Raw genomic sequence first — 26,443 nt, 5'->3', positions numbered from 1 at the left:
CCCTCTTCTAGATATATACCCAATAGAACTGAAAGCAGGGATGCTAACAGACATTTGCATACTGATGTTCATAGGGTCATTATTCACGACTGCCAAAAGATGGAAACAACCCAAGTGTCCATCAACTAATAAATGTATATACAAAATGTGGATATACATAATGATGGAATATTGTTCAGCTGTAAGAAGGAACGAAGTTCTGATGCATGTGACAACATGGTTGAACCTTGAGGACATTATGTTGAGTGAAATTAGCCAGACACAAAAGGACAAATATTGTATGATCTCACTAATATGATCTAAATATGATAAGCAAACTCATGGAGTTAAAGTCTGGAATATATGTTACCAGGAGATAGAATGAGGGTAGAGAATGGGACGCTGATGCTTAATTTGTGCAGTATTTTTAATTAGGTTGATTGTAAATGTTTGGAAATGGATAGTGGTGATGTGGTAGCACATTATTGTGAGTGTAATTAACAGTGCTGAATTATATGTGTGATTGTGGTTGAAAGAGGAAGTTCAGGGTCATTTATGTCACTAGAAGGAAAGTTAGAGGATAAAACATGGGACTGTATAACACAGGGAACCTGGTTGTAAACAATAACTCTGGGTAATAGTACAAATATAAGAACGTTCTTTTATGAACTAGAACAAATGTTCATCACTATTAGAAGGTGTTAATAATAGGGTGATATATGGGAAAAAATACACCTAATGCAAACTATGGACTATAGTTAAAAGTAATATCTTAATATTCTTTCATCAGTTGTAACAAAGGTACTACTCCAATGCTAAGTGTCAACAATAGGGGGGCATAAGGTGTATGGGGTTTTTCTTTTTGCAGTAATGAATATGTTCTAAAATTGACTGTGGTGAAGAATGTACAACTATGTGATTATACAGAGAGCCATTGATTGTACACTTTGGATAGATTGTGTGGTATGTAAATATATCTCAATAAAACTGCTTTAAAATATATAAAGAGCAAAAAAAAGTATACACACGCACAAGCAACTTAGTATCTAGGAAGGATATGGGGGTAGCTGAGATGTGAAGGCAGGGAAGGGATAAAACATATCTTTTAAAGTACACAGCCTACAGTACTTAGCACAATGCTATCCACCTAGCAGGGACTCCATAAATGTTTGTTGATTGAACTAGTTTTGAAAGAATATAAAGAAAATGATGTACGTAACAAAGAGCTCAAAATATTAAAAAAAAAAAAAAGACTGCATTCACCACCACACCCACAGCGTTGGTACTCCGTTGTTCCCTGACTCTTCTTATCTGCTCAGTTTCTAGGTTCTGCTGGACTTCAGCATACTGGCAAGTGCCAAGCACCTGACAGTATGGAGTTATGCTGGACAGCTCACTGTTTTTTTGTTCTAGCCATTCCCTGGTGCCTTTGGCATCACTTTCCTCTTTGCTCCTTGAACATCTGTTCCTAGAGTGTTATCAGACTAGGACAGAGTTGGTTAACAAATATGTGAAAGAATAATGGAAAGATCAGTTGATGGGTTGGTAAGGGCAGTCAGGAGATGCAGTATATAGTCCTGAATCCACTACTAAGTAGCTGTGTAACTTTGGAAACAACACTTTTTGCTCTGGTTCTTAGTTCCCCCCAGTGTGGAATGAAGGGTGTGGACTAGATGGGTCTCTTAGCACTTCCAGCTCCTATATTTGATGACCCAATGGCTATAAGAGGCCTTGTTCTTGGAGGGCACCTAATATAATGTAGCATTAGCTTTGTGTACTTCAAGCGGCTGCTAAGCATCAACTAAGATCAAAGATGGGAAGACACTTTGGAAACTCTGAAGAATCATGTAAAACTAACATGGTATGACTGGTTTAAAGGAAACTTCCCCCAAAGATATCATATAGTCATAAAAATTAAAGTAGTTCCGTTTAAATAAATGTAAACAATATTACAGAGGCCTTAAAAACAGAAGTATAATCATACTTCATTGTAGAGAAATATCTCATTGAAAAGTACACAAATCAAGGAACTGATTCAATAAACATTGCCCAGGATTCACTGGTTAAACAGCTAGGCTGTGGGGACAAGCCACTTTTCTTTCTAACACCCCCTCTGCTTTTCAAGGATACCTTAAAAACTCTGGAAAGAAAGAGACAGTGGATCATTTACCTTTCTCTGTCACCATCACCCATCTACTACTTGAAGGCTGCAAAAGAACATTAAAACCAGTACAGAAGGGAGTGGGTCATCTTGACCCAATGACAGAGCATGAGAACACGAGACTTCCTCCCGCACCAGCTTATTAGACATGTCCTCGTGTGGCACTGGTGGTGGTGAAGGCAGCAACTGTACACCTTTGTTTGTTTTAGTTTTTCCTCTTCTATTTTTCCACGCCCATTATTTTATTTCATGCCCTTCTTTCAACATTCAACTATTCTTTTCTTTATTCCTTATCTTACTTGAGTATAAAAAGGAGGGAAAAAGGAAAAACTTCTAAAAGGTTGGGAGGGGAAGAAGAGGAAGGAAAATAAAGATGAGAAAAATTCACAGTGAGGTAGTGGGGAGGGAGGGTTCCTTTTCTCTTTCTTACTCAGTATTAGAATTTTTACTTTGTACCCCATCTTTAAAATAGACTTAACTCATTTCCTTTGTTACCCTTAGCCCCCAGTCAGTGACAGCAGCTCAGAAAATTTATATATATATATATATATATATATATATATATATATATATTTACACACTACACAATGAGAAGCAGCTGACCCTTACCATCAAGGGCTGGCAATGGTATTGGGAGGAACAGTAAACCAGTGGGTAAGACCAAACCACCTTAACATGGCACATAAGCTATAGTGACAACATATGTTTTGCAGTTTACAAAGTTCAATTTATAGATTTGATTACCATGGAATGAGGAAAGGAAAAAAAAATGCATGACTCTTGTGGTGAGTATAAGAGAGCTTATTCATTCATGTTGCAAAAGCAAAGTTAAAAATCAAAAACAGGCCTGCCAGCCTAGATATGTCCAAAACTAGTACTTTGGTAATGCAATTATGACTTTCAGCAGATTAAATTTCAAATTGTGAAAAGGCTTCAGAATAAGGGAAGGCTTAGTATCCCACTAATAGGGCTTATTAAATTTAGATAAAACAGATGTTTTTCAATGGCAGCAGCTCTGAATCACCAAGATCAAAATGAGGAAAGAGGAGGAGAACAAAAACAAGCTAATACTTTCACTAAATAGTACCATTTATCTTAGGCAGTTTCAGAACCTACTCATACTTACACCTAAAGCTCTCAGTTAAACCCTGAAAAGAAGCATTGATTGGGGAAAAAATCCTTTAACACTGATTAAATGTGCATACATTTATGTTGATTTGCTGATATTCTGGAAGCCATGTGTTATTGTGAAAAGAGAATGAGCTTTAGAGGCAGGTCATCCTGAGTTCAAATCTCAGCTTTATTACCTGATTTGATGACCTTTTGCAAGTCGCTTAACCTCACTGAACCTCGGTGTCCTCATCTACAAAATGAGCTTGTTTTGTGGATTAAACAAGGTAATAAATGTAAAGCACCTGGCACACAGTAGGTGTTCAACAGATATTGGCTCTTTTTGTATTTAAAGTTGCTTTTGTTCAGAGTGTTATTTCTGAGTTTATTAAGTAATTATTAGGACCAGTCTCCAAAGAAGGTTGCACCCAGATGATCCATTGTGTTGTGGAAAGAAAGTATTATAAATTCTATTTATGATTATTTTATCTAAAATATAAGAAAATCCTCAGACTCCTCTAATGTTTAATATATGGATTGACCCTGGTGCTCTCATTTGGTCTGTGTCAGAGGGTCACTGTCATATACAGTGAGGGATCCTGAGGAAAGAGTGTGAAAGCCATAGTTTGGTGGAGTGGGGGTGGGGTGGGGTGCGGTTGATAGTGGCACATGCATTCTTTTATTCCCTGAATATTGCAACGTATTGTAGTTTGCATGTGCCTGGTAAGAACTATATTCATGGTTCTTACTATTATCTTCAACTTGTGGTTTCTTTACAGGAATCTTCTTAAGCCATATGACCATTCTGTGTGGGTTAGCTAACCCTAGATAAACTAACCCATGCAGATGGGCAAGTGACTTGAGAAGATTCCTGCAAAGAAACAACAAACTGATGCTAACAGTAATAATGCAGGTATAAGGCCAAGATAAGAAATTGGTGGAGCTGATACTTCCCCTGAAAGTTTTTTGGCCAAGTCATAAGTTAAAAACAAAGATAAATCTAATCAGACCTGACAAGATGCCAGCCAAAAAATGAGAAGCCATCAAGAACGCTATTTGAAACATGTATTTTTGCCCCCTGTCATAAACAACAACGCAGATTCTAAGTATATATTGTGCTTCGATATATCAGCAGTGGTAGTAGTAGATGTGTTTACTTTAGAATAAATATACATACTGAGGATGTACATGCAATTTTTTTTTTATTGATAAGAATGCTCAATCAAAACAGTTTGGAGACTAATGGCTTAGATAAGGAAAGCAGTTGCTGCCTATGGAGCCTCTCATCTCTCAGTCTGTGTCTGCTTCTTAAAGATTTTTTTTTTCCTAATGATTTTGCCTACTTTGTATAATGAGTAGGATAGAGAATAATATATCTAAATCCATTGAACACAATTTGAATATAATTCAGGAACTTACATTTCTTGATAAACATTTCTTGTACAGAAGCAAAAGACCAATCCTCCCCATTTTATCGACGAGGAAATGGAGGCTGCAACAGGTTAAAAAACTTGCCGCAATGTCAGAGCTAGTAGGCAGTGGAGCCAGAATTCAAATGCAAGTATGTCTGACTTCAGAACCCAGCTCTCGACCATTGTACTGTGCTGTATTCGACAGACTTGAAATAGTGTTCATGTATTAATGATGACTTCAATTTTGCATTTTTAGGAGCTATATTTATTGACAGTGAGTCATAGGAAATTGTTGTCATACTTTGGAAACACGCTTTTGATGGCTTTGGAGAAATAATACTTATGTAGTATTGTAGAGGTTTCTAAATTCCAAGAGGAAGGCAGTAAAACTTACATTTAATTCAATTTAAGAAGAAGTTCCATTTTATAGACTCCTCACTTATAAAACACAAAGATGAGATCCCTGGAAACTTTGAAAGTCTGTATCAGGTTATTGTGTTACATTCCCTTGAAGGTGGAGATGATCTCATGTTCTCAAATTCTCCAAATGGCAATTGTTGGTGGTCATACTATATATAATCTGTTTTTCAAACCTATCAATGTTTCTTTTCAAAGAAAAGAGAGCACTGTTCTAATGCTATATGGTAATGAATGACCCAAAGTCATATTGAGTCTTAGCAATGAACCTAAGCCATAAAGAGAAAATTAAATTACGTTCATTATGCTCTGGTAGAGTACATTTTTAAAGATTGTCTTCAGAAAAATAAGTATAACAGCAACAAAAAATCTCTATCTAGTAGTTCTTTTCTAAAAAGAGGATAGAGCAAATCCAGACACTACAGAGAAATCATTATGTGGACATATAAGGAGGGACGTGAGGAATACATACCATATATACAAAACATTTAGCTATCTGTTTCCTTATGGATCTCTTATTATCCAATTTTAGTTTCTGCTCTATTAAATCAAATTCACAACCTATTCTCCTAATTTAGAGGTGAGGAACTTGTGACCTAGGAGGTAGATTCTGATGATATTGCTCTGGTAATCACAGCTTACAGCCCAGAGAGTAATTTTCCCTCCTGGTGGGCAGCTATGGCGATCTCATATTGAGTAGAGGCTTTTAAGACTTCAGGATTAGAGCAATTCAGGAACTTTGAGCTAATCAGAGGGCAGTAGGTGATAACACTCTGAAGCCTAAGTGAATCCCATAGGATAGAGCCAAATAATATACCTTGCAGAACCCATCGCCCTTTATCTCCCTCTCCTTCTTACCCTTCCATTTTCCTTTCCTTGCTTTCTCTCTTTGTCCCTTTGTTTGTGTTTCTATTAGTACCCTTTCTAGGTATCCACCTTTTTTGTCTTTCTTTCCCCTCCCATTTCCTTTTTCTGCTTCTTGCTTTGCTCTTCCTGTTATTTTTATATATATGTATATTCCCTTTTCCTCTTTCTTCCCCTCCCTTCTATCTTCTCTTCCCTTTGTTCTGTTCCTTTAGTTCTTTCCTTCATTCCTCATTAATTACTCATTTCACATTAAAATATATATTTTAGAATTAATAAATCTTAATGTTAATTGAGCAGCAAGTAGGTTATATTTATTACGCCAAGGGGAAAAACATCTCCTAATTAAATAATATTTTATGTATGGCTTTCAATTCAAAACTTTCTTTTGGGTCACAGCCCTCAGAGAAAGAAGATTCCCTTCCTTTTTCCATAACCATAATTGTGTCTGTTGTTGCTCTTTACCTTTAGGTTTGATCAGTAGTCACTAACTTTTTTTTTTAAATTCAGTTTTATTGAGAAATATTCACATACCATATAATCATCCATGGTGTACAATCAACTGTTCACAGTACCATCTTATAGTTGTGCATTCATCACCCCAATCTATTTTTGAACATTTTCCTTACACCAGAAAGATTTAGAATCAGAATAAAAAATCAAAATTAAAAAAAAAAAACAGATTCCCCCCATCCCACCCTATTTTTCATTTAGGTTTTGTCCCCATTTTTCTACTCATCCATCCATACACTGGATAAAGGGAGTGCGATCCACAGGGTTTTCACAATCACACTGTCATCCCTTGTAAGCTACATTGTTATACAATCATCTTCAAGAGTGAAGTCTACTGGGTTGGTGTTTGGTAGTTTCAGGTATTTATTTCTAGTATTCCAATATATTAAAACCTAAAAATTGTTATCAATATAGTGCGTAAGAATGTCCACCAGATCGACCTATCGACTCCATTTGAAATCAGAGACTACTTTTGTATTCATCTCTATCAGCACATAACACGATACCTAATACATAGTGGGAATTACATAAGTTTTTATTGAGTGAATGAACTAAGGAAGGATTTCTAAATATGGAGAAACTTGCAAAAGTAATAAGAGAAATTTATTGGGAGAAATAAATGGAAAGAAATTTCCAGAAAAATGACTGGCAAGTCTAAAAACACGTGAAGGAGAAAAAGTTATGTTTTGAGTATTGAAGATGAATGAATATGAGCCTACATAATAATATTAAGAGTTTGAGAGATGCAAGAGATATCATTTTTGTGTTGGGGACCAAGATTTTAGGCAGATTCAGTGTGTTGGAGCTAAATGCTCATGTCTAAGAATATTTATAAATATTATTTTTGAAATGGAGAGGAAACTGAAATTGATAGAGAGTCTTGAAATGATATATTCTCTAAAAGAATGTATTCAAGTTGCTTTTGAGTCCTCAAATTTGTTCCCCTTTCTCAAACTTGTATTCTTGGTCCTTTGCATTTGCTTATAAATTTTAGAATCACCTTGCCAATTTCTAAAAAAAATAAAAATAAAAAAAAAAACCTGTTGGGATTTTGATTGGGAATGAGTCACTAACTTTTATGTATTTGTTTTATGTCCATTATTTTTTTACTTTTGAGAAGCTAAAATTGCTACTTAAGATGAAAGACAGGTTATGGGTAATTTTTCAGATTTGGGTTTTGGATTCCAGTATTCTAAGTTTCTGGGTTTCAAACATGCCGCATGTGCAGTCTGTTCCAGAGTCTCTGATGAAGAATGGCAGAATATGGAATTTCTAGGTGGTCAAAACCCCTCATGAAGAAACTTTTATTTTAGACTGATGGATGCCTGATTTGCTTTTTTTTTTTTTTTAACCTTATCCAAACAAGGATTTTAAATTTTTGTTTTTAATTACTTTCTTGTCCTGAAAAATGTAATATTAAACCATTCTCAGTTCGGTAAATTTCTACTGTTAACTGATTAGAGTCTTCAATGTTAAGAAAGTGAATGAATGAATGAGTGAATGAGCAAATGACTGAATAGATTCATTTAAATCATGTCTGTTATCTGCTATGTTTTTTTATAAGTCTAGTAATATCTAAGGTTTTGTACCTTTTCAGCTGTCTTTTTGCATTCCAGGCATGACACAAACCCTTTGATTCTTCAGTAGCTAAACTTAATTCTCTTTTTTAAAATGTTCATTTTCATTAGAGTGCTATTTAATGTTAGATATTAATTTTGACAGATGTTAATTCTGCTTTTCAATTAGATGAAGTATATTCTTGGGAATGTGCCAATTTGAATTGACTATGTTTGAATTTGGTGTGTGAATTAAACTGTTGTTTAAATCTTACCCATCCATCATATGGGTGATAGAGCAGACGGCTGGTTTTGTCTATGTGTTCCCCACCGCGCCACCCCCCCCAGCAGTATTTAAACATTGGAAACAGCTTCCTATTCTAGCAGAGAGAACTTCATATAAATTTATCACAAGATCCTCTTATTTGTCAGTTCTTTAGACTACCTAGAATTGAAATTGGCAGTCACTACTTCAGTATAAAATGCTTTCCATGGACAATATTAATATTTTAAAATCCATTTTACTCCTGCAGATTTCCAGTTGACAGGAAAACTAGCTCTGTTTACCCTTTGGCCACTAATGAATGCTATTGAATTATGATTTATCTTCTTTAGGCAGAGGCACTTCAGGTATGAGATCAGAATTGCCACATAAGGCAACCATTTAATTTTAAAATAAAAAAAAATCCACTCAAAGGTGGAAACTAAAGTGTGGATACTAGCAGGAAGTTTGGACTTGAGTCAGAAAATCTAGGTTGTTTCTCCACCTCTGACTAACCAGCAGGGTCACCTTGAGCAAGTCACTACCTAACTCTAGACTGCAATATCCTCTCTAAAGTCTCGACTTTAGCATTACATATTCTATACTCTAAAGAGAGAGCTTGGTTCAGGAGACCTGGAATCTTCTTGTTTATCAGCTGTCCACACCAGCCTGGCAGCTCTGAGGTCAGCCTCCGGCTGTATTTTTCATCTTTTTATAATCCCTTAAATCCTTGCTAGGCTTTCATTGCTAGTTCTTTTCCCTAGGAATTTGCATTACAGACATTGAGGGAGTCCTACGTTTTTGAGCTCATGAATTTAATGAAAAGTTACTTATGTTTGGATGAAAAATGTAAGAATTATAAGTCTTGTTTAATGACTTTCTGTAAAATCAGACTGTTTCCATCATGACTACTGTACCTTTATTTCACAGCTTTGAAAAAGTTACGTAGGTTTGGATGAAAAATGCAAGAATTAAAGATCTTGTTTGAATGACTATTTCTGTAAAATCAGACTGTTTCCATCATGACTACTGTACCTTTACTATTTCACAGCTTTGAAGTTAATACGTTTGAGTCTTGCTATGGCAAGGCATCATCATCACTTTCTCTCCTTAACCATGCTAGCATTGTCCCACTTATTGCTTGTTCTAAACATTATTGTTTTTAAAGCCTAGAATGATTGAGCAACAATGCTCCATATCACAAGAAAAGCTTGCTAGCCTGATCCTCAGTTACATTTTATAGTTTTAAAAATTCCATTGATGTGAAATGGTTTGACTTGCACTGAAATAAAATTTACCTTTCGTTAGTTTGCTAGGATATAATATAAACAGTGATACGCTGCCTCCAAATGTTGGGAAATTAACTGTGTGGAGACCTCTGCATATGTATTATTTTAATGTAAAAGCTAGAGCTAGATACAAATAGCTCTTCATTAAAGGATACCTAGCACTATAACAAAAAAGGCACACAATAACAAATGGTGGTGAGGGTGTGGAGAAATTGGAACCCTCATACAATGCTGGTGGGAGTGTAAAATGGTACAGCCACTTCAAAAAATGGTCTGGCAGTTCCTCAAAAGGTTGTACATAGAGTTACCATATGACCCAACAATTCCACTCCTAGGTATCTACCCAAGAGAAATGAAAACATACATCCACGCAAAATTTGTTCACAGTGTTCATAGCAAAATTACTCATAATGATGCCAAAGTGGAAACAACCAAAACATCATCAGCTGATAATGGATAAACAAAATGTGATATATCTGTACAATGGAATATCATTAAGAAATAAAAATGAAGTACTTTACATGCTTACAACATAGACAAAACTTGAAAACATTATGCTAAATGAAAGAAGCCAGACAAAAGGCCACATATTGTATGACTCCATTTATATGAAATGTCCAAAACAGGTCAACCCAAACAGACAGAAAATAGATTAGTGGTTGCCACGGGCTGGGGGAATGGGGGAGTGACTGCTGATGGATACGGCATTTTGTTTTGGGGTGATCACAATGTTCTGATATTAGATAGTGTTGAAGGTTCCACAACTCTGTGAATATAGTAAAAACCACTGAATTGTATACTGTAAAAGGGTGAATTTTATGGTATGTGAATCATATCTCAATAAAGCTGTTATATAAATATATATAAATGTTAGCGACTATATTATTATAACTACTTGAAATTATAAAACTGCATTTAAATTGCATTTTCTATGGTTCTAATGTATAAGGCATTTTTTTTCTCTCTCTCCTTCACTTTTATTCTTTTTAACAGGAAAACTGAAAATGTGATTGGCCTTTTGGTTTTTACAGCATTTTTCTGGTCTGTGTTTTAGAACTTCTCTCTGGTACGAGCATGTGTATATGTGTGTTTGTGGAGGGGTATAAACACATATATGTCCTTATTTTGGTTTTGAATGAGTACTTGAAAATGTTTTTTAAAAATTTATTTGCCAGTAGGAAAATGAAAGAAGCCAAACCATAAGAAATTTATGTTGTTAAATTATAAAATAGTGAAATGCTATTCTCAGAGTATGAGTTTTTCACAGATTTCATATTTTCTTGGTTAATCTTGGCTTCTTGAATGGGAAAAACATTTATACTTTATAAATATATATCATCTCTATTTCTTCATATAAGCTGTTTCCTTCATATAGCAGGATGGAATGAGCACCAAAACACACTGAGAATACTGACAAACATTAGGGGTGTATTTGTACAAGAGAGTGAGTGAGTTTCAGAATGCAAAGGAAGGGAGAAAAGAAAAGTCAACAATGAGGAAGTCATTGAAGAAGGGATTAAATTATTTCCAAGGGCCACCTAAACAGTTTGTAGGTGTCTCCTCTAGGGATTAAACTGTGAAAACATTTTCTAAGTCTGGCTGCTATATAGGACATTTGAAGATGGATGGCATGAATGCCCATAGTGCCATATACCTAATATAGTGTGCAATCAGAGGTGTGTTTGTTTTTCCTGACTGGGAAGTGGTTTCTTTTAAAAATACAAGGAACACACAGTATTTGTATGTATGTTTGTGTGTACATATTTTTACGTACACACACATATATTTTTTCTATCTACTCTACTGTCTGTTCTGTCACAAGAATTATGGTCTTCCAACCTTTTTGTCTCTTACAGTGAGGTTTCTAGAGTTTGGCACTGTGATATACTACACTTGATTACAGGATCCAATCAAAGTTGATGTACTCAGAAGTCCACTGATGTGATTAATGGTCTCCTAATCATACTTTTATTCCCTAGATTAGTCCTATTTCCTGTAGTTTTGCAGTTTTTGAGTCATATCCTTTATAGGGGGCCTGAAATTCTTGTGCGTATTTTGTCTATAATTTGCATGATTATTTTTGTATCCTCTGATTTCTTTTGCTTGAAGAAAATGAAATTTTTATTTTTTTTAAAACTCTTTGATGCTGTTCTATGGTAACTAGCCAACCTAGAATGAACTTTTATTACAGCATTAGATATATATATATATATATATATTTTTTTTTTTTCCTCCACCAGCACTAGGTCCAAAAGTCTTCCCACAAGTTTCTATTAGTCTGGTTTATATTACCCTCAAAAGTAAAACAAAATATTCTCAGATTATACAAGTAACAGGGAAATCCACCAGGAAATGATTGTACAGGAAATGGAATTGATCATTCACTCTTACAATTGAAGTGGTCACAGGATTGGCTACCAAGCACAATCTATTGAATGAAAAAAATGACTTTGAACATCTTTGAGGCCTTTGAATACATTTAAAGATTATTGGTACCTTTGATACCTTACTGATTTTTTAAAATCTCTTACTAGTTTGAAATGATTGTATGCACTTGAAATTAGGAAATGTCACATGTAGTAATTACTTTAATATTTACTTTGTTTTCAACAGTGCCCTTAAAGATAGCCGTTTTCCCCCAATGACAAGGGATGAGCTGCCGCGGCTTTTCTGCTCAGTGTCTTTGCTCACTAACTTTGAAGATGTCTGTGATTATTTGGACTGGGAGGTAAGATTATAGAAAATTTTAGAAGAAAAATGAAGGTAAATCTTGAGTAGATGTTAAAAATCAGTTGCAGAAAATAACTCCTGCAAACCATTCTCACAATATTGTAAGAACGTAACATGAATAATCAAAACTCACAGTTGATAAGTGAGATAAGAGTGAAGGAGTTTTTAAAACGGCAATAATGTAAACTCCTCTTATATGCTGCTGTAATCCCCAAACTGAATTTGGTCTTCATTTTATCCTACTTTCTCAAAAGAGCACCTCACAAAAACTGTTAATAATGGTAATAAGGACTGATTGGAATTTATTTCTTCTCTTATTTTCATTCCTGTGCACTCTGGTGTAACTGCCACCAAGCAATTAGATGGTCAGAGGCTACATTTCAGAAACAATGAGCAAAAGGGTTAGGATAATACACCCGTTGAGGAAATCAGCTTGTGGATAATAATGGAGTGTTGGTTAACTAGAGTTAAATAATGTTAATTCATTCTTGGCTACCTTAATTTGTTCACTTAAACACAATAGGAACTAATATTAAAGTTATATCTAGGGTATCTCTGTGCATCGCCATTATCTAAGTAGCCTATATTGATCATATTTTTATTCTTCTTTATATGTGGGTTTGACTTGTTAATGAAGTTCAAAGTTTCTCACCATGATTTGCTTTGGTGATTGGGAGGAGATAGTTGAATATATATCTATGAAATGTTACACACAAACATGCCCACATTGAATGCCTACTGTATTCAAGGTACTGTGCTATGTGTCCAAAAGTGATAAGATTTGATGCCCACCATAAAGCATCTTATAGTCTAGTAGCAAAAGATGTATATAAAAAGAATGAAGAAAAAATGCTGTAAGAATGGAACTCTGGGAATTCAGTGATATACATAGCTTGTCCCTCTCCCTCACACACACGCACGCACACACACACACTCATAATGACATTACTGTATCATTAAGATATAATATGTCTTAATTATGCTTTTTTAGAAGGACAGTCTCCTATGGTAACTGAGATATTTTGCCTTGTCGACAGATCATGGTCTTGACAGTTAATTGGACATGAATTTTATTTTGGGCTGTGCCCTGATTCATTCTGAGACTTTGGACAGTTTGCTCCACTGCAACTCAGTTTTTCCACATACAAATAAGACATTTATAAAGTTCTTAATTGTCATTTGAAAAATCTCTGTGATTTATTGTTGTTATACCAGAGTTATTTAGAAACTTTTCTGCAGACAGTATGATAAAATAGTTTATTCTGGGTATTGTAGTTGAGTTTATTGGAGCATGATCAGAATATGAAAGTATCTTAAGAGTTTTCCTCAAGAAAAAAATAAGAAATTGATAGTGCTAATCCTAGCAAAGTTGGAATATGTAAAACCTTTTGTAGAATGAACATTTTCTAATTTATCTTTGATTCTAAGTTTATTGTTCTTAGTTGAATTTTTCTTAAAGTCTACCAATATTATGGAAATATTCCCCAGTACTTTATTTCTAAATGGTCTCAAATCATATCCTCTACATGTTAACAAATGTAACAGTTTGGGATGGTTCTTTTACTGTTTTAAGACTGTTGCTTCTTCTTCTTTAGCCAGAATTTTATTTTAGCTTTCTGAATTGGCGTGTGCTTGTGTGTGTGTGTGTGTGTGTGTGTGTGTGTGTAGTGGTGAGTGTGGGAGCGATAATAGGAGAAGGGTCTGAGATCAAGGGGATGGCTAAGTTACAAAAACACTTCTACCCTTACTTGAGTTGGAAGTATAGTTACAGTGTGTGTGTGTGTGTGTGTGTGTGTGTGTGAGTGAGAGAGAGAGAGAGAGAGAGAGAGAGAGAGAGAGAGACATATATGAATGTCTATAGCATACATGCTTCTGTGCATGTGTTTTGGGGAAAGGAAAACAGGGGGAACCAACAGTAAATAGGTATGGGTGAGCCTAGAGTATACCATCATCCTCTTTGGCCCATTTCAGGCACTGTCTACAGCTAAAATCAACTTTAATATTACTGGGCTATAATTTATATTCATGAGATGTATCAGCTTTCTGTTAGGAGGATGAGGGGTAAAGCACTTAACAGTTGGTGTTGTGTACTCTTTCAGGGCGCATTTATCCTCTCTGGCCACCATCTGCCAACTTGAATTTCTAGAAGATTCTGTACTGCTTCTACTTGTTCGTGGGTATTTAGTACATTCTTTAGGGCTTAAATATTGGTATCTATTAAATGTTGCTTTCCTGTTGAAGCAAAAAAGATTCACACATATATTTTTGTGCTTTTAATATATAAGCATTTGAAAGTGAATTAAGCACTGTTAGAATGGCTATGGTAAGAGGAAAGGACTGTCCTTTTCAGTTAGTTCATCAAAGTGAAAAGTATTTGGCATAAGAGAAATTTGTTCTCAAAATGTAAGTGTGAAAATTACATTTTTAATTGCAAGCATGTGAATTTGGGCTTAAAAGAAACGTACCGTACCATAGTCAGTGATTGAAAATGGAATGATATCACTGTGGGAATGATATTCTAAGTGTTATGCTTAACAACTCTGAAAAACCAGTACTACTTCAAACACAGAGTGCCAAAGTAAGAATTAAAGACATTTAAAAAATTATATGTTGATTCAATTCCGTTCCTAGATATGTACCCCAAAGTATTGAAAACAGATGTTCAAATAAACACTTGTACATGAATGTTCACAGCAGGACTGTTCACAATAATCAAATGGTGGAAACAATGTCCATCAATGGATGAATGGATAAATAAAATGTGGTATATCTATACAGTGGCATATTGTTCAGCCATAAAAAGGAATGACGTATGGATATACACTACAACATGAAAAACCTCGAAAACATCATTCTAAGTGAAAGATGCCAGCCACAAAAGATCACATATTGTATAATTCCATTTACATGCAGTATTTAGAACAGGCAAATTTATAGAGACAGCCGATTAGTGGCTGCCAGGGGCTGGGCAGAGAGAGGAATGGGGAGTGGCTGCTTAATAGTATGGACTTTCTTTGGGGGGCGATAAAAATGCTCTGGTGATGGTTGCATAACATTGAATTGTACACTTTAAAATTGTTAAAATGGTAAATTTGTGTTGTGTGTTTTTTAATCACTTAACTAAAAATGCAAAAAATTATATCGATAAACCTACACTCCATTATTAGTAATCTTAACTTATTGAAGAAAGCCTAACAAATTCTAAAAGTATAAAGAAATAAAAATCATTCATAATTCCACCATTTTGAGATAACCACTGTGAAAATTTTGGTATATTTCTTTCCATTCTTTTTCTGTGTCTTTGGATCAGTATATCTGCATATTTGTTTATGTAACTGAGATCATATTGAATATATAGTCATTTTTTAAAAGACAATTGTGGGAAGTCTTTGCCTATGGTTTGTCTTTGTAAGTTTATTATTTATATTGAGAATTTCTTTTATGAGAAGTCGATCTATATTATGAAACGGCATACTCCTTACTTTGAGAAATTTCATACCATCAAATAGGTATAACTTTTCTTCCAACTATGAACTGTCCTATGTGGATATCTAATTTTATTAGATATCTAAATTTACCCTGAAGTGCCAAGTCCTGTAAATGTTTATGCCACAGGGGAGACAAGGAAGTTATTCTAGAATTTTAATAGAGAATTTTAAATCAAAGATAGGCAATGATTATGTTTAATATAAGCAGAATCCTCTAACATTGGGCTTTTCTGGTGGAAGTACAGTTTGAGAGTTGACCCCTACTGGTGAAGTGTGTTACTGCAGTAGAATTCCTAATTGAAGGGATGAAAATGTCTCTCAAGAAATCCGGGTAGACATTAAAAGCAACAACAAAAGCATCCACGAAGGCTATGAAAAGACAATTTGGAATGAAAATTCCTAATTGAAGAGATGATAAAGCAGGAAAAGAGCAAAGTCTAGAAGTCCCAGAGCGTAGTGGAATATAACTTCCATAACTAAAGAGACATCTCTTTGATTGTGAGGACCAGGAATGTGACCAGCAGTAAAGGACATGAAATTTTCAGATGATTAGAAAACAAGTGAACAGCCCCAGGTCTGGCTACCCTCTTACAGTCTTCTTCACCCAGGGCTTTTAACTCAGTCTATTTGGGAACTCTTTTGTTAGCATGTCTCTAATTTTGTAACGGCAGTTAGTAGGAAAGTAGGATTTACTGGAGACTTTCTTTTAGAGGGTAGAATGCTCCCTATTTGATAATGTGAGGAATGGTTGATCAAGGGTTTCACAGGTGGACGTAATTAATTTCAAGTCAATGTTGAATTGACAGAATGATCAGTAATGCTTCCATATGTTATATTTCCTCAAAATAGTAATTGCAACACTTAAAGTGAATGTCTATAGGTAGCCTCTCAAGAAATCTGGGTAGTCATTAAAAACAACAACAAAAGCACCCACAAAGGCTATAAAAGGACAAATTGGGAGAGTAGTTCCACCCTTCTGAAGATCGCTGCTCATTGCCTGCATCAAGATCTACTCATTGCCCTGGTAGGGAGGAGAAGGATGGCTAGTGAATAATTGGGGGAAAAATTCATGAACTAATAGATTGAAATATCTACCTGCAAGGCTAAAATGATTGTTAAATGAGGAAAATTGCTCCCCTAGGGAGAAAGCCAGCATGACTTTGCCTTGTGTTTGAACATAAGAACTCATTGCCATTGTTTTGCGTTCTTCAATTGATAGCATTATCTTAATTCTGAATGACAGGCAGATTGACAGACAGTTGTGTTTCAGAAAGAAAGAAAAGCTTGTGCACCTCTTTTATTTCTGTGCTTTAGAGACAAGTTCATTTCAAGGTGTCTGGAAGAAATATTTTCTGTTTTCTAAAGCAGACCCCTGGATCATATTTCAATAGGTTAATGAAATTTTCGCAAACCATAAGGCAGTTTCTGCTATAACTAGCTCCCTGGATCACTGATCATCTCACCTGTGTATACAGCAGTCACTTAGGCAATACATTGCGGTCTTAAAACAGATTATTCCTTCTTTGCACACAACAGTTACAGACAATCAGCTCACGCTGGGTGGGGCTAGCCAGCATGATTCTTGTATGATGCCAAAAATCTGTCCCTGGACTATAAGGCCGGACCCTCAGTCCCTAGTCTGGCTCTGTCCCTAAAGGACCAATGTATCTGTCATTGTATGTAAGCCTTATTGGACTCCTCGTACTCAGAGAACTGCACTTCACTTGAAAAGCAGCCTCCAAAGCACACCTCTTGAGTCATCCCAGCTCCATTTCTGACGTGTTTGGTTGCAGTTAATAATAGGGCGCTTTTGTAACAACCTTCATGAGAGTAAACAGATGAGATGAATAAATTGGCTTCCATCATTGTCTCTCATATACTTTAGAAGTTAATGTTCTTCTTTTCACTCTCCCAACCCCCCCCCAATAAGGTTTACATTTTTCTAGTTCCTCTTAATCTGCCCCTGAAAACAGCATTCCCATTCATACACAGATGGTTAACATGACTCACAAAGTCACCAAGTGAAATGACTTCTAGTTATATATGTTCTTTCCCCTCTCCCCCTTGATTATTTTTCCCCAAATTGGTATAATGCCAAACTTTGCCTCTCTTTTAACCTAAGATTCCAGCCTCTCTCTCTCCTTTTTTAATGAATTTGATATATCTAGCAGAATGTTTTCCACAGTATTTTCCCAGGGACCTTGAGATTTTTGTGTAAGATGTCACTATCATTACGATAATTTAGTCTTTGTCCCGTTGCTCTACTCTAAATGTTTTTCAAGTGCTGTGGAACCTTCGGAATGCTTAGTGCTTCCTGGCCATCTAGAGAGAGCCTGCTGTGAATCAACAAGTCCATGTGTAACAAGTCTAGTAGGAAAGCAAGCCTTAGAAACTAAAGTATCTTCTTAGAAGGTTATTTAATGCATAAAAGTTTCCATCAGCTATTGGTACTCTTAGTGAAATGGGCTGTGTAGTCCATTCTTAGGCCTCCTCCAGTTACTTCCTACTTTCCTCCCATTGTGTTGTTTGGTGGGGGAAGTTTTCTTGCTTCTTCCCCCATAATCCACAAACTCTTTTCCTCCCTCTTCCCTAAGTGTTCCATTATAGTCTATTCTTTCTTGGACAGTTTGCCTGTATGTGTGCATCCCCAGCATTTAATTAAAAGAATGCTGCATTTTGGGTATTAGGAAACTATTAGGTTCTATTTCTGATGGCCACTTTCTGGATCTCAGTTTCTTTACCAAGAAGCTGAAAAAGTCGGACTAGATAATACTGACTCTGAGAGTGTGTGATTCTGTGACTCCTTTTTTTTTTTCAATTGCTTGTTTCATTTTACTTCCACAGAATGAATCACCACTAGCCATTTAGAAGTCACATCATAAGAAGAGTTCCCTAACTTTAAAAACGCCATTACCAGCTTAAATGTTGGCACCAAAAGTGAAAAATAGTCCAGTTTTTAAAATGGTGCCCCTAGATTTTCATTTTCACAAAACAATTCTCATTGGGAAGAAAAATATCCTGAACCATAAATGCCTCTATTTTATTGCTGCATCCTCTAAGTCAAAATTATATATGTAAATTCAAATTAAGCAAATACATTAAAGAGCAGTTTTTCACTTTGCAAACAGGTGCTTTGCTTTGGGGAAGGGCTCACTTATATGGCTTTAGAATTCATTCACTTACATAAATTCAACCCATATGCAGCTTTTTAGAAACAAATCTCTTGTAGACTGAGTAAAAATGCATTGACTCAGATATTCAATGTATATCTAATATGAATAAGATTTTTCTTAGTTTCTTATCAGGTAAATGTTATTTTATATTGGATATGTTTACCAAGAGGTGATTTTTTTTTTAACTCCAGTCTTTGAAAAGTAAACTAATTCACACCTCTAGATTTTAAGAAAATTGTATAATTCTAGTTTTCTTGTCTGTAAATTCACTCCCTCATTCCCTTTTTTTAAAAAAATTGTAAGAATGCATTTTACTAACTTTTGATGAGAAGTAGGCTTTTTATTTAAAGGTCACCTGTGTTGCCTGAACTTTCCTTGGAAAGCTTCAGGATGTTCAATTTTTAGAGAATGCTCGTTGTAATTAATCATTACAGAGAACTGAGTTTTTTCCTTTAATTGCACTCTGAGCTGTCACTTGTTCTCTGCAAAATCTTAAGAATAAGACCGATTTTTTTCCATTGCAAATGATATATAAACACGTTTGGCTTCGAAGCTTTGAAAGCACCTCTTCATTAGCAATGCTTTATTTAAAATCTTGCTAGTTCTTTAAAAGTTCATAAGGATAATTATTAGATAGTTCAGGTATTGTAGAGTTGTTGGTTAGGCTATTAGTTAAAATAAATGTTATCAGATTGTTTTTCAGCGGTCTTTGTGAAATAAATTGGCAGACTTATGTTCCTGATAGACAAGATGTCTGAGCATCCTACATGAATTAAAATTGGCACTAATTGGTCCTTTGGTAAGCTCTGCAAAAGCCAAGAACTAGTCCATGGAGACTGACCTAATTTCTAAGCTAAAGGTGACTAATTGGCAGGGATTTTATTTTTTTTATTATTTTTTTTTTTTTAATCATCATTTTATTGAGATAGATTCACATACCACGCAGTCATACAAAACAAATTGTACTTTCGATTGTTTACAGTACCATTACATAGTTGTACATTCATCACCTAAATCAATCCCTGACACCTTCATTAGCACACACACAAAAATAACAAGAATAATAATTAGAGTGAAAAAGAGCAATTGAAGTAAAAAAGAACACTGGGTACCTTTGTCTGTTTGTTTCCTTCCCCTACTTTTCTACACATCCATCCATAAACTAGACAAAGTGGTGTTTGGTCCTTATGGCTTTCCCAATCCCATTGTCACCCCTCATAAGCTACATTTTTATACAACTGTCTTCGAGATTCATGGGTTCTGGGTTGTAGTTTGATAGTTTCAGGTATCCACCACCAGCTACCCCAATTCTTTAGAACCTAAAAAGGGTTGTCTAAAGTGTGCATAAGAGTGCCCACCAGAGTGACCTCTCGGCTCCTTTTGGAATCTCTCTGCCACTGAAGCTTATTTCATTTCCTTTCACATCCCCCTTTTGGTCAAGAAGATGTTCTCCGTCCCACGGTGCCAGGTCTACATTCCTGGCAGGGATTTTAGAGAAGAGCAACACATATGTATTTTGGTCAAGGGGACTTTCCAGTTGTTTTCACAAAATAACAACAGAAAAACAACCTCAGCTGAGGTAGATGATGAAGCAGGGTTTTTTAGTAGAATATGTTAAAAGGTTACTCGTGTCTAAGTGGTGGTTTGTAATCAATTACCTTTTTGATTTATGTTTTCAGTATTTCTACTACTTCTAAAAGCTTCTCACTTAAAGGATATTTAAAAGCAAGGACAGGTACAGGAACTGGTCAGTTAATGGATAAAAACAGCCCAAAAATATAGTCCTTGGTGGCAACTCAGTTCAGGAAAAAAATTATTTTTTAAGTCACGAAAGCAAGAGTTATCTATAGATGCTCCTAGGATTACAGGTCATCTTTACTTTCTCCTTTATACTTTTCTATAGAATTTTTTTTGTAATATGCACGTACTACTTTTGTAAACAGAAAAAAAATCCATGTTTACAATTTTTAATGTTTACAGAAGTAAAAAGCACTGAGTAAAAAAAAGCTGAGTTGCAGCAATGCTTTTTAAAATTTATTATTTGAGCAGATTCCAAAGGGATCTTGTTAATCAAATGGGCACCTTCAAAACTTCAGACTTTCTTCTCAAATTGGTGGTTGGATTGAAGCGATCCAGAGTCCTAACTTTGAGGATTTGATGGGCAAATCTGAATAATATTTAGTCTTAATTTTTTTGGTAGCATCAGGATTGGGGGAGGTGATGTTTTAGGATCTGTACAAATTATCAGCCTTTGTGATTAAAAACAATTTTTCTTGCTCAAAGAAGAATTACTCAGGAGGATAAACTTAAGAGGAGATATAAGTTTGAAGTATTTTCTTCTTTTATGTTGAATTTGCTTTCATTGGGAAAAGGAAGAATTGCTGTTTTCAGATGGCCAAGCTGGGGTTGGAAAATGGTACTTTGGGACTATGAATGAAACAGGGAACGTGCTGCATTGTGGTTTTTGTGCTTTTTTGGAAACATACCACATATAACTTTTTCCTCCTAAGAATATAAGAAATGCCAGACTCTGGGTCAGACTCAGGGACTGTCCAATGCAGTATTTGTTTTGATTCCTGGTATCAAGGGCTGTTTTCTGGGAGAGCATCCTTATCTTCTAAGATGCCAGTCTCTAAAGGTTAGGATGGTGTGCCAGACATCCTGAGCTCCTCTCATTAGGAACAGAGTCCTTTCATTCAATTCAGTAGAACTGGCATATTGAGCCTGGCAGGTCAGTCTTATGTGAATGACCAGTAACTGGCTGCTTTGTTAATTGCAAAGCATATTTTGCCAAATGATTTCATCAAAAAGGACATGCCAGACTTTTAAATTCTTCCACCTGATATTTTTTATTCAAGGTAAACTCACTGAAAATCAGTGGAGTGAGCTATGGCCATAATACTACAGGGGAACAGAGCATTTGTTTCTGAAAATAGGGAAGAGTGGGACTTACTGTGGCATTTGCTAAGACAAGATGTCACCTGTGGAAGTAGGTTGTTTCTATTGGCCAGGTTGTGATCAGGGGCAAATTTAGCTCTGAGGGTAAGGACCTATGGAGCTAATTGTGGACCCAAATGCATGGAGCCTACTCGACTTAGCCAGAACACATTTTATACTCATTGATGCTTTGAGCCAAATGACTCGTTCATGTTTCAGCATATTCAGATTGTGGGCTTTGCTACTTAGACTCATGAGTAAAAGTGAGACCTTTTTGTAGTACTACTAGGCGATGACAAGACTGACACTTACCTTACAGACAAAATGGGGATACTAAGCTTTTTTTTTTTTTTTTTAGTTCATTTAATACATTTTTTATTGTGAAATTTAACATATACATAACAGTGATAACTTTCAAAGTACAATTTAACAAGTAGAGAGCACATTTCAAAGAATGTTATGGGTTACAGTTCCACATTTCAGTTATTTCCTTATTGTGAAATAAAACTTAGATTTTATGCACCTGTGCCTGGAAGACCCTGTCCTTTGATTTTATGCACTTGCTCCTTCTCCTTATTCAAATGTCATTTTTTTCCTGGTGACTGAGGATTTTCTCTGACAACTGTATTTAAATCATTCGCCCATCCTGTAGGTCTCTATCTCATCACCCTGTTATCTATTTCTTTTTTTTTTTTAATCTTCATTTTATTGAGATATATTCACATACCATGCAGTCATACAAAACAAATCGTACATTTGATTGTTCACAGTACCATTACGTAGTTGTACATTCATCACCTAAATCAATCCCTGACACCTTCATTAGCACACACACAAAAATAATAAGAATAATAATTAAAGTGAAAAAGAGCAATTGAAGTAAAAAAGAACACTGGGTACCTTTGTCTGTTTGTTTGTTTGTTTCCTTCCCCTATTTTTCTACTCATCCATCCATAAACTAGACAAAGGGGAGTGTGGTCCTTATGGTTTTCCCAATCCCATTGTCACCCCTCATAAGCTACATTTTTATACAATTGTCTTCGAGATTCATGGGTTCTGGGTTGTAGTTTGATAGTTTCAGGTATCCACCACCAGCTACCCCAATTCTTTAGAACCTAAAAAGGGTTGTCTAAATTGTGGGTAAGAGTGCCCACCAGAGTGACCTCTCGGCTCCTTTTGGAATCTCTCTGCTACTGAAGCTTATTTCATTTCCTTTCACATCCCCCTTTTGGTCAAGAAGATGTTCTCCGTCCCATGATGGCAGGTCTACATTCCTCCCCGGGAGTCATATTCCACGTTGCCAGGGAGATTCACTCCCCTGGGTGTCTGATCCCACGTAGAGGGGAGGGCAGTGATTTCACCTTTCAAGTTGGCTTAGCTAGAGAGAGAGGGCCACATCTGAGCAACAAAGAGGCATTCGGGAGGAGGCTCTTAGGCACAATTATAGGGAGGCCTAGCCTCTCCTTTGCAGCAACCGTCTTCCCAAGGGTAAAACCTACGGTAGAGGGCTCAGCCCATCAAACCACCAGTTCCCTATGTCTGTGGTCATGTTAGCAACCATTGAGGTGGGATAGGCCAATACCCCTGCATTCTCCACAGGCTCCTCAAGGGGGCACTACATATTTTTTTCCTTTTTTTCCTCTTTTTTTTTTTTTTTTTTTTTAACCTTTTTTTCCTTTTTAAATCAACTGTATGGAAAAAAAAATTAAAAAAAAAAGAAAACAAAAAAGAAAAACATACAATAAAAGAACATTTCAAAGAGACCATAACAAGGGAGTAAGAAAAAGACAACTAACCTAAGATAACTGCTTTACTTCCAACCTGTTCCTACTTTACCCCAAGAAAGTTACCTAATATAGCAACATTTCTGTGAACTTGTTCCTACTAAATCCATCAGAAATTAACAGACCATAGTCATTCCTGGGCATCCCCAGAACGTTAAATAGCATATCTGTTCTTCTTGGATTACTGTTCCCCCTTCCTTAATTGCTCTCTATTGCTAGTTCCCCTACATTCTACATTATAAACCATTCGTTTTACATTTTTCAAAGTTCACATTAGTGGTAGCATATAATATTTCTCTTTCTGTGCCTGGCTTATTTCGCTCAGCATTATGTCTTCAAGGTTCATCCATGTTGTCATATGTTTCACGAGGTCGTTCCTTCTTTCTGCCATGTAGTATTCCATCGTGTGTATATACCACATTTTATTTATCCACTCATCTGTTGAAGGACATTTGGGTTGTTTCCATCTCTTGGCAATTGTGAATAATGCTGCTATGAACATTGGCGTGCAGATATCTGTTCGTGTCACTGCTTTCCGATCTTCCGGGTATATACCGAGAAGTGCAATCGCTGGATCGAATGGTAACTTTATTTCTAGTTTTCTAAGGAACTGCCAGACTGACTTCCAGAGTGGCTGAACCATTATACAGTCCCACCAACAATGAATAAGAGTTCCAATTTCTCCACATCCCCTCCAGCATTTGTAGTTTCCTGTTTGTTTAATGGCAGCCACTCTAATTGGTGTTAGATGGTATCTCATTGTGGTCTTAATTTGCATCTCTCTAATAGCTAGTGAAGCTGAACATTTTTTCATGTGTGCCTTGGCCATTTGTATTTCCTCTTCAGAGAACTGTCTTTTCATATCTTTTGCCCATTTTATAATTGGGCTGTCTGTACTATTGTCATTGAGTTGTAGGATTTCTTTATATATGCAAGATATCAGTCTTTTGTCAGATACATGGTTTCCAAAAATTTTTTCCCATTGAGTTGGCTGCCTCTTTACCTTTTTGAGAAATTCCTTTGAGGTGCAGAAACTTCTAAGCTTGAGGAATTCCCATTTATCTATTTTTTCTTTTGTTGCTTGTGCTTTGGGTGTAAAGTCTAGGAAGTGGCCGCCTAATACAAGGTCTTGAAGATGTTTTCCTGCATTATCTTCTAGGAGTTTTATGGTACTTTCTTTTATATTGAGATCTTTCGTCCATTTTGAGTTAATTTTTGTGTAGGGTGTGAGGTAGGGGTCCTCTTTCATTCTTTTGGATATGGATATCCAACTCTCCCAGCCCCATTTGTTGAATAGACCATTATGACTCAGTTCAGTGACTTTGGGGGCCTTATCAAAGATCAGTCGGCCATAGATCTGAGGGTCTATCTCTGAATTCTCAATTCGATTCCATTGATCTATATGTCTATCTTTGTGCCAGTACCATGCTGTTTTGACAACTGTGGCTTTATAATAAGCTTCAAAGTCAGGGAGTGTAAGTCCTCCCACTTTGTTTTTCCTTTTTAGAGTGTCTTTAGCAATTCGAGGCATCTTCCCTTTCCAAATAAATTTGATAACTAGCTTTTCCAAGTCTGCAAAGTAGGTTGTTGGAATTTTGATTGGGATTGCACTGAATCTGTACATGAGTTTGGGTAGAATTGACATCTTAATGACATTTAGCCTTCCTATCCATGAACATGGAATATTTTTCCATCTTTTAAGGTCCCCTTCTATTTCTTTTAGTAGAGTTACGTAGTTTTCTTTGTATAGGTCTTTTACATCTTTGGTTAAGTTTATTCCTAGGTACTTGATTTTTTTAGTTGCTATTGAAAATGGTATCTTTTTCTTGAGTGTCTCTTCAGTTTGTTCATTTCTAGCATATAGAAACATTACTGACTTATGTGCATTAATCTTGTATCCCGCTACTTTGCTAAATTTGTTTATTAGCTCTAGTAGCTGTATCGTCGATTTCTCAGGGTTTTCCAGATATAAGATCATATCATCTACAAACAATGACAGTTTTACTTCTTCTTTTCCAATTTGGATGCCTTTTATTTCTTTGTCTTGCCGGATTGCCCTGGCTAGCACTTCCAGCACAATGTTGAATAACAGTGGTGACAGCGGACATCCTTGTCTTGTTCCTGATCTTAGAGGGAAGGCTTTCAGTCTCTCACCATTGAGTACTATGCTGGCTGTGGGTTTTTCATATATGCTCTTTATCATATTGAGGAAGTTTCCTTCAATTCCTACCTTTTGAAGTGTTTTTATCAAAAAGGGATGTTGGGTTTTGTCAAATGCTTTTTCAGCATCTATTGAGATGATCATTTGATTTTTCCCTTTTGGATTTTTAATGTGTTGTAATACATTGATTGATTTTCTTATGTTGAACCATCCTTGCATGCCTGGAATGAACCCCACTTGGTCATGGTGTATGATTTTTTTAATGTGTCTTTGGATTCGATTTGCAAGTATTTTGTTGAGGATTTTTGCATCTATATTCATTAGGGAGATTGGCCGGTAGTTTTCCATTTTTGTAGCATCTTTGCCTGGTTTTGGTATTAGATTGATGTTAGCCTCATAAAATGAGTTAGGTAGTGTTCCATTTTCTTCAGTGTTTTGAAAGAGTTTGAGTAAGATTGGTGTCAGTTCTTTCTGGAAAGTTTGGTAGAATTCCCCTGTGAAGCCATCTGGCCCTGGGCATTTATTTGTGGGAAGATTTTTGATGACTGATTGGCTCTCTTTGCTTGTGATGGGTTGGTTAAGGTCTTCTATTTCTTCTCTGGTCAGT

The 26,443-nt window shown here is 35.9% G+C and overlaps 1 protein-coding gene across 1 annotated transcript in view; it reads left to right on the top strand.

Annotated features, from left to right (window-relative positions):
• AMMECR1 (AMMECR nuclear protein 1) overlaps positions 1-26,443 on the top strand; it is a 134,386-nt gene that overhangs the window by 95,339 nt on the left and 12,604 nt on the right. Inside the window, exon 3 of the mRNA XM_037821345.1 lies at positions 12,177-12,291. Coding sequence (XP_037677273.1) covers positions 12,177-12,291 — 115 coding nt within the window. The remainder of the gene's footprint in view (positions 1-12,176; positions 12,292-26,443) is intronic.

This window comes from Choloepus didactylus, chromosome X (genome assembly GCF_015220235.1).
Source record: "Choloepus didactylus isolate mChoDid1 chromosome X, mChoDid1.pri, whole genome shotgun sequence".
Taxonomy (NCBI): domain Eukaryota; kingdom Metazoa; phylum Chordata; class Mammalia; order Pilosa; family Megalonychidae; genus Choloepus; species Choloepus didactylus.
The sequence above is the reverse complement of the archived record's forward strand: the minus strand, read 5'-3'. Positions and strand labels throughout refer to the sequence as shown.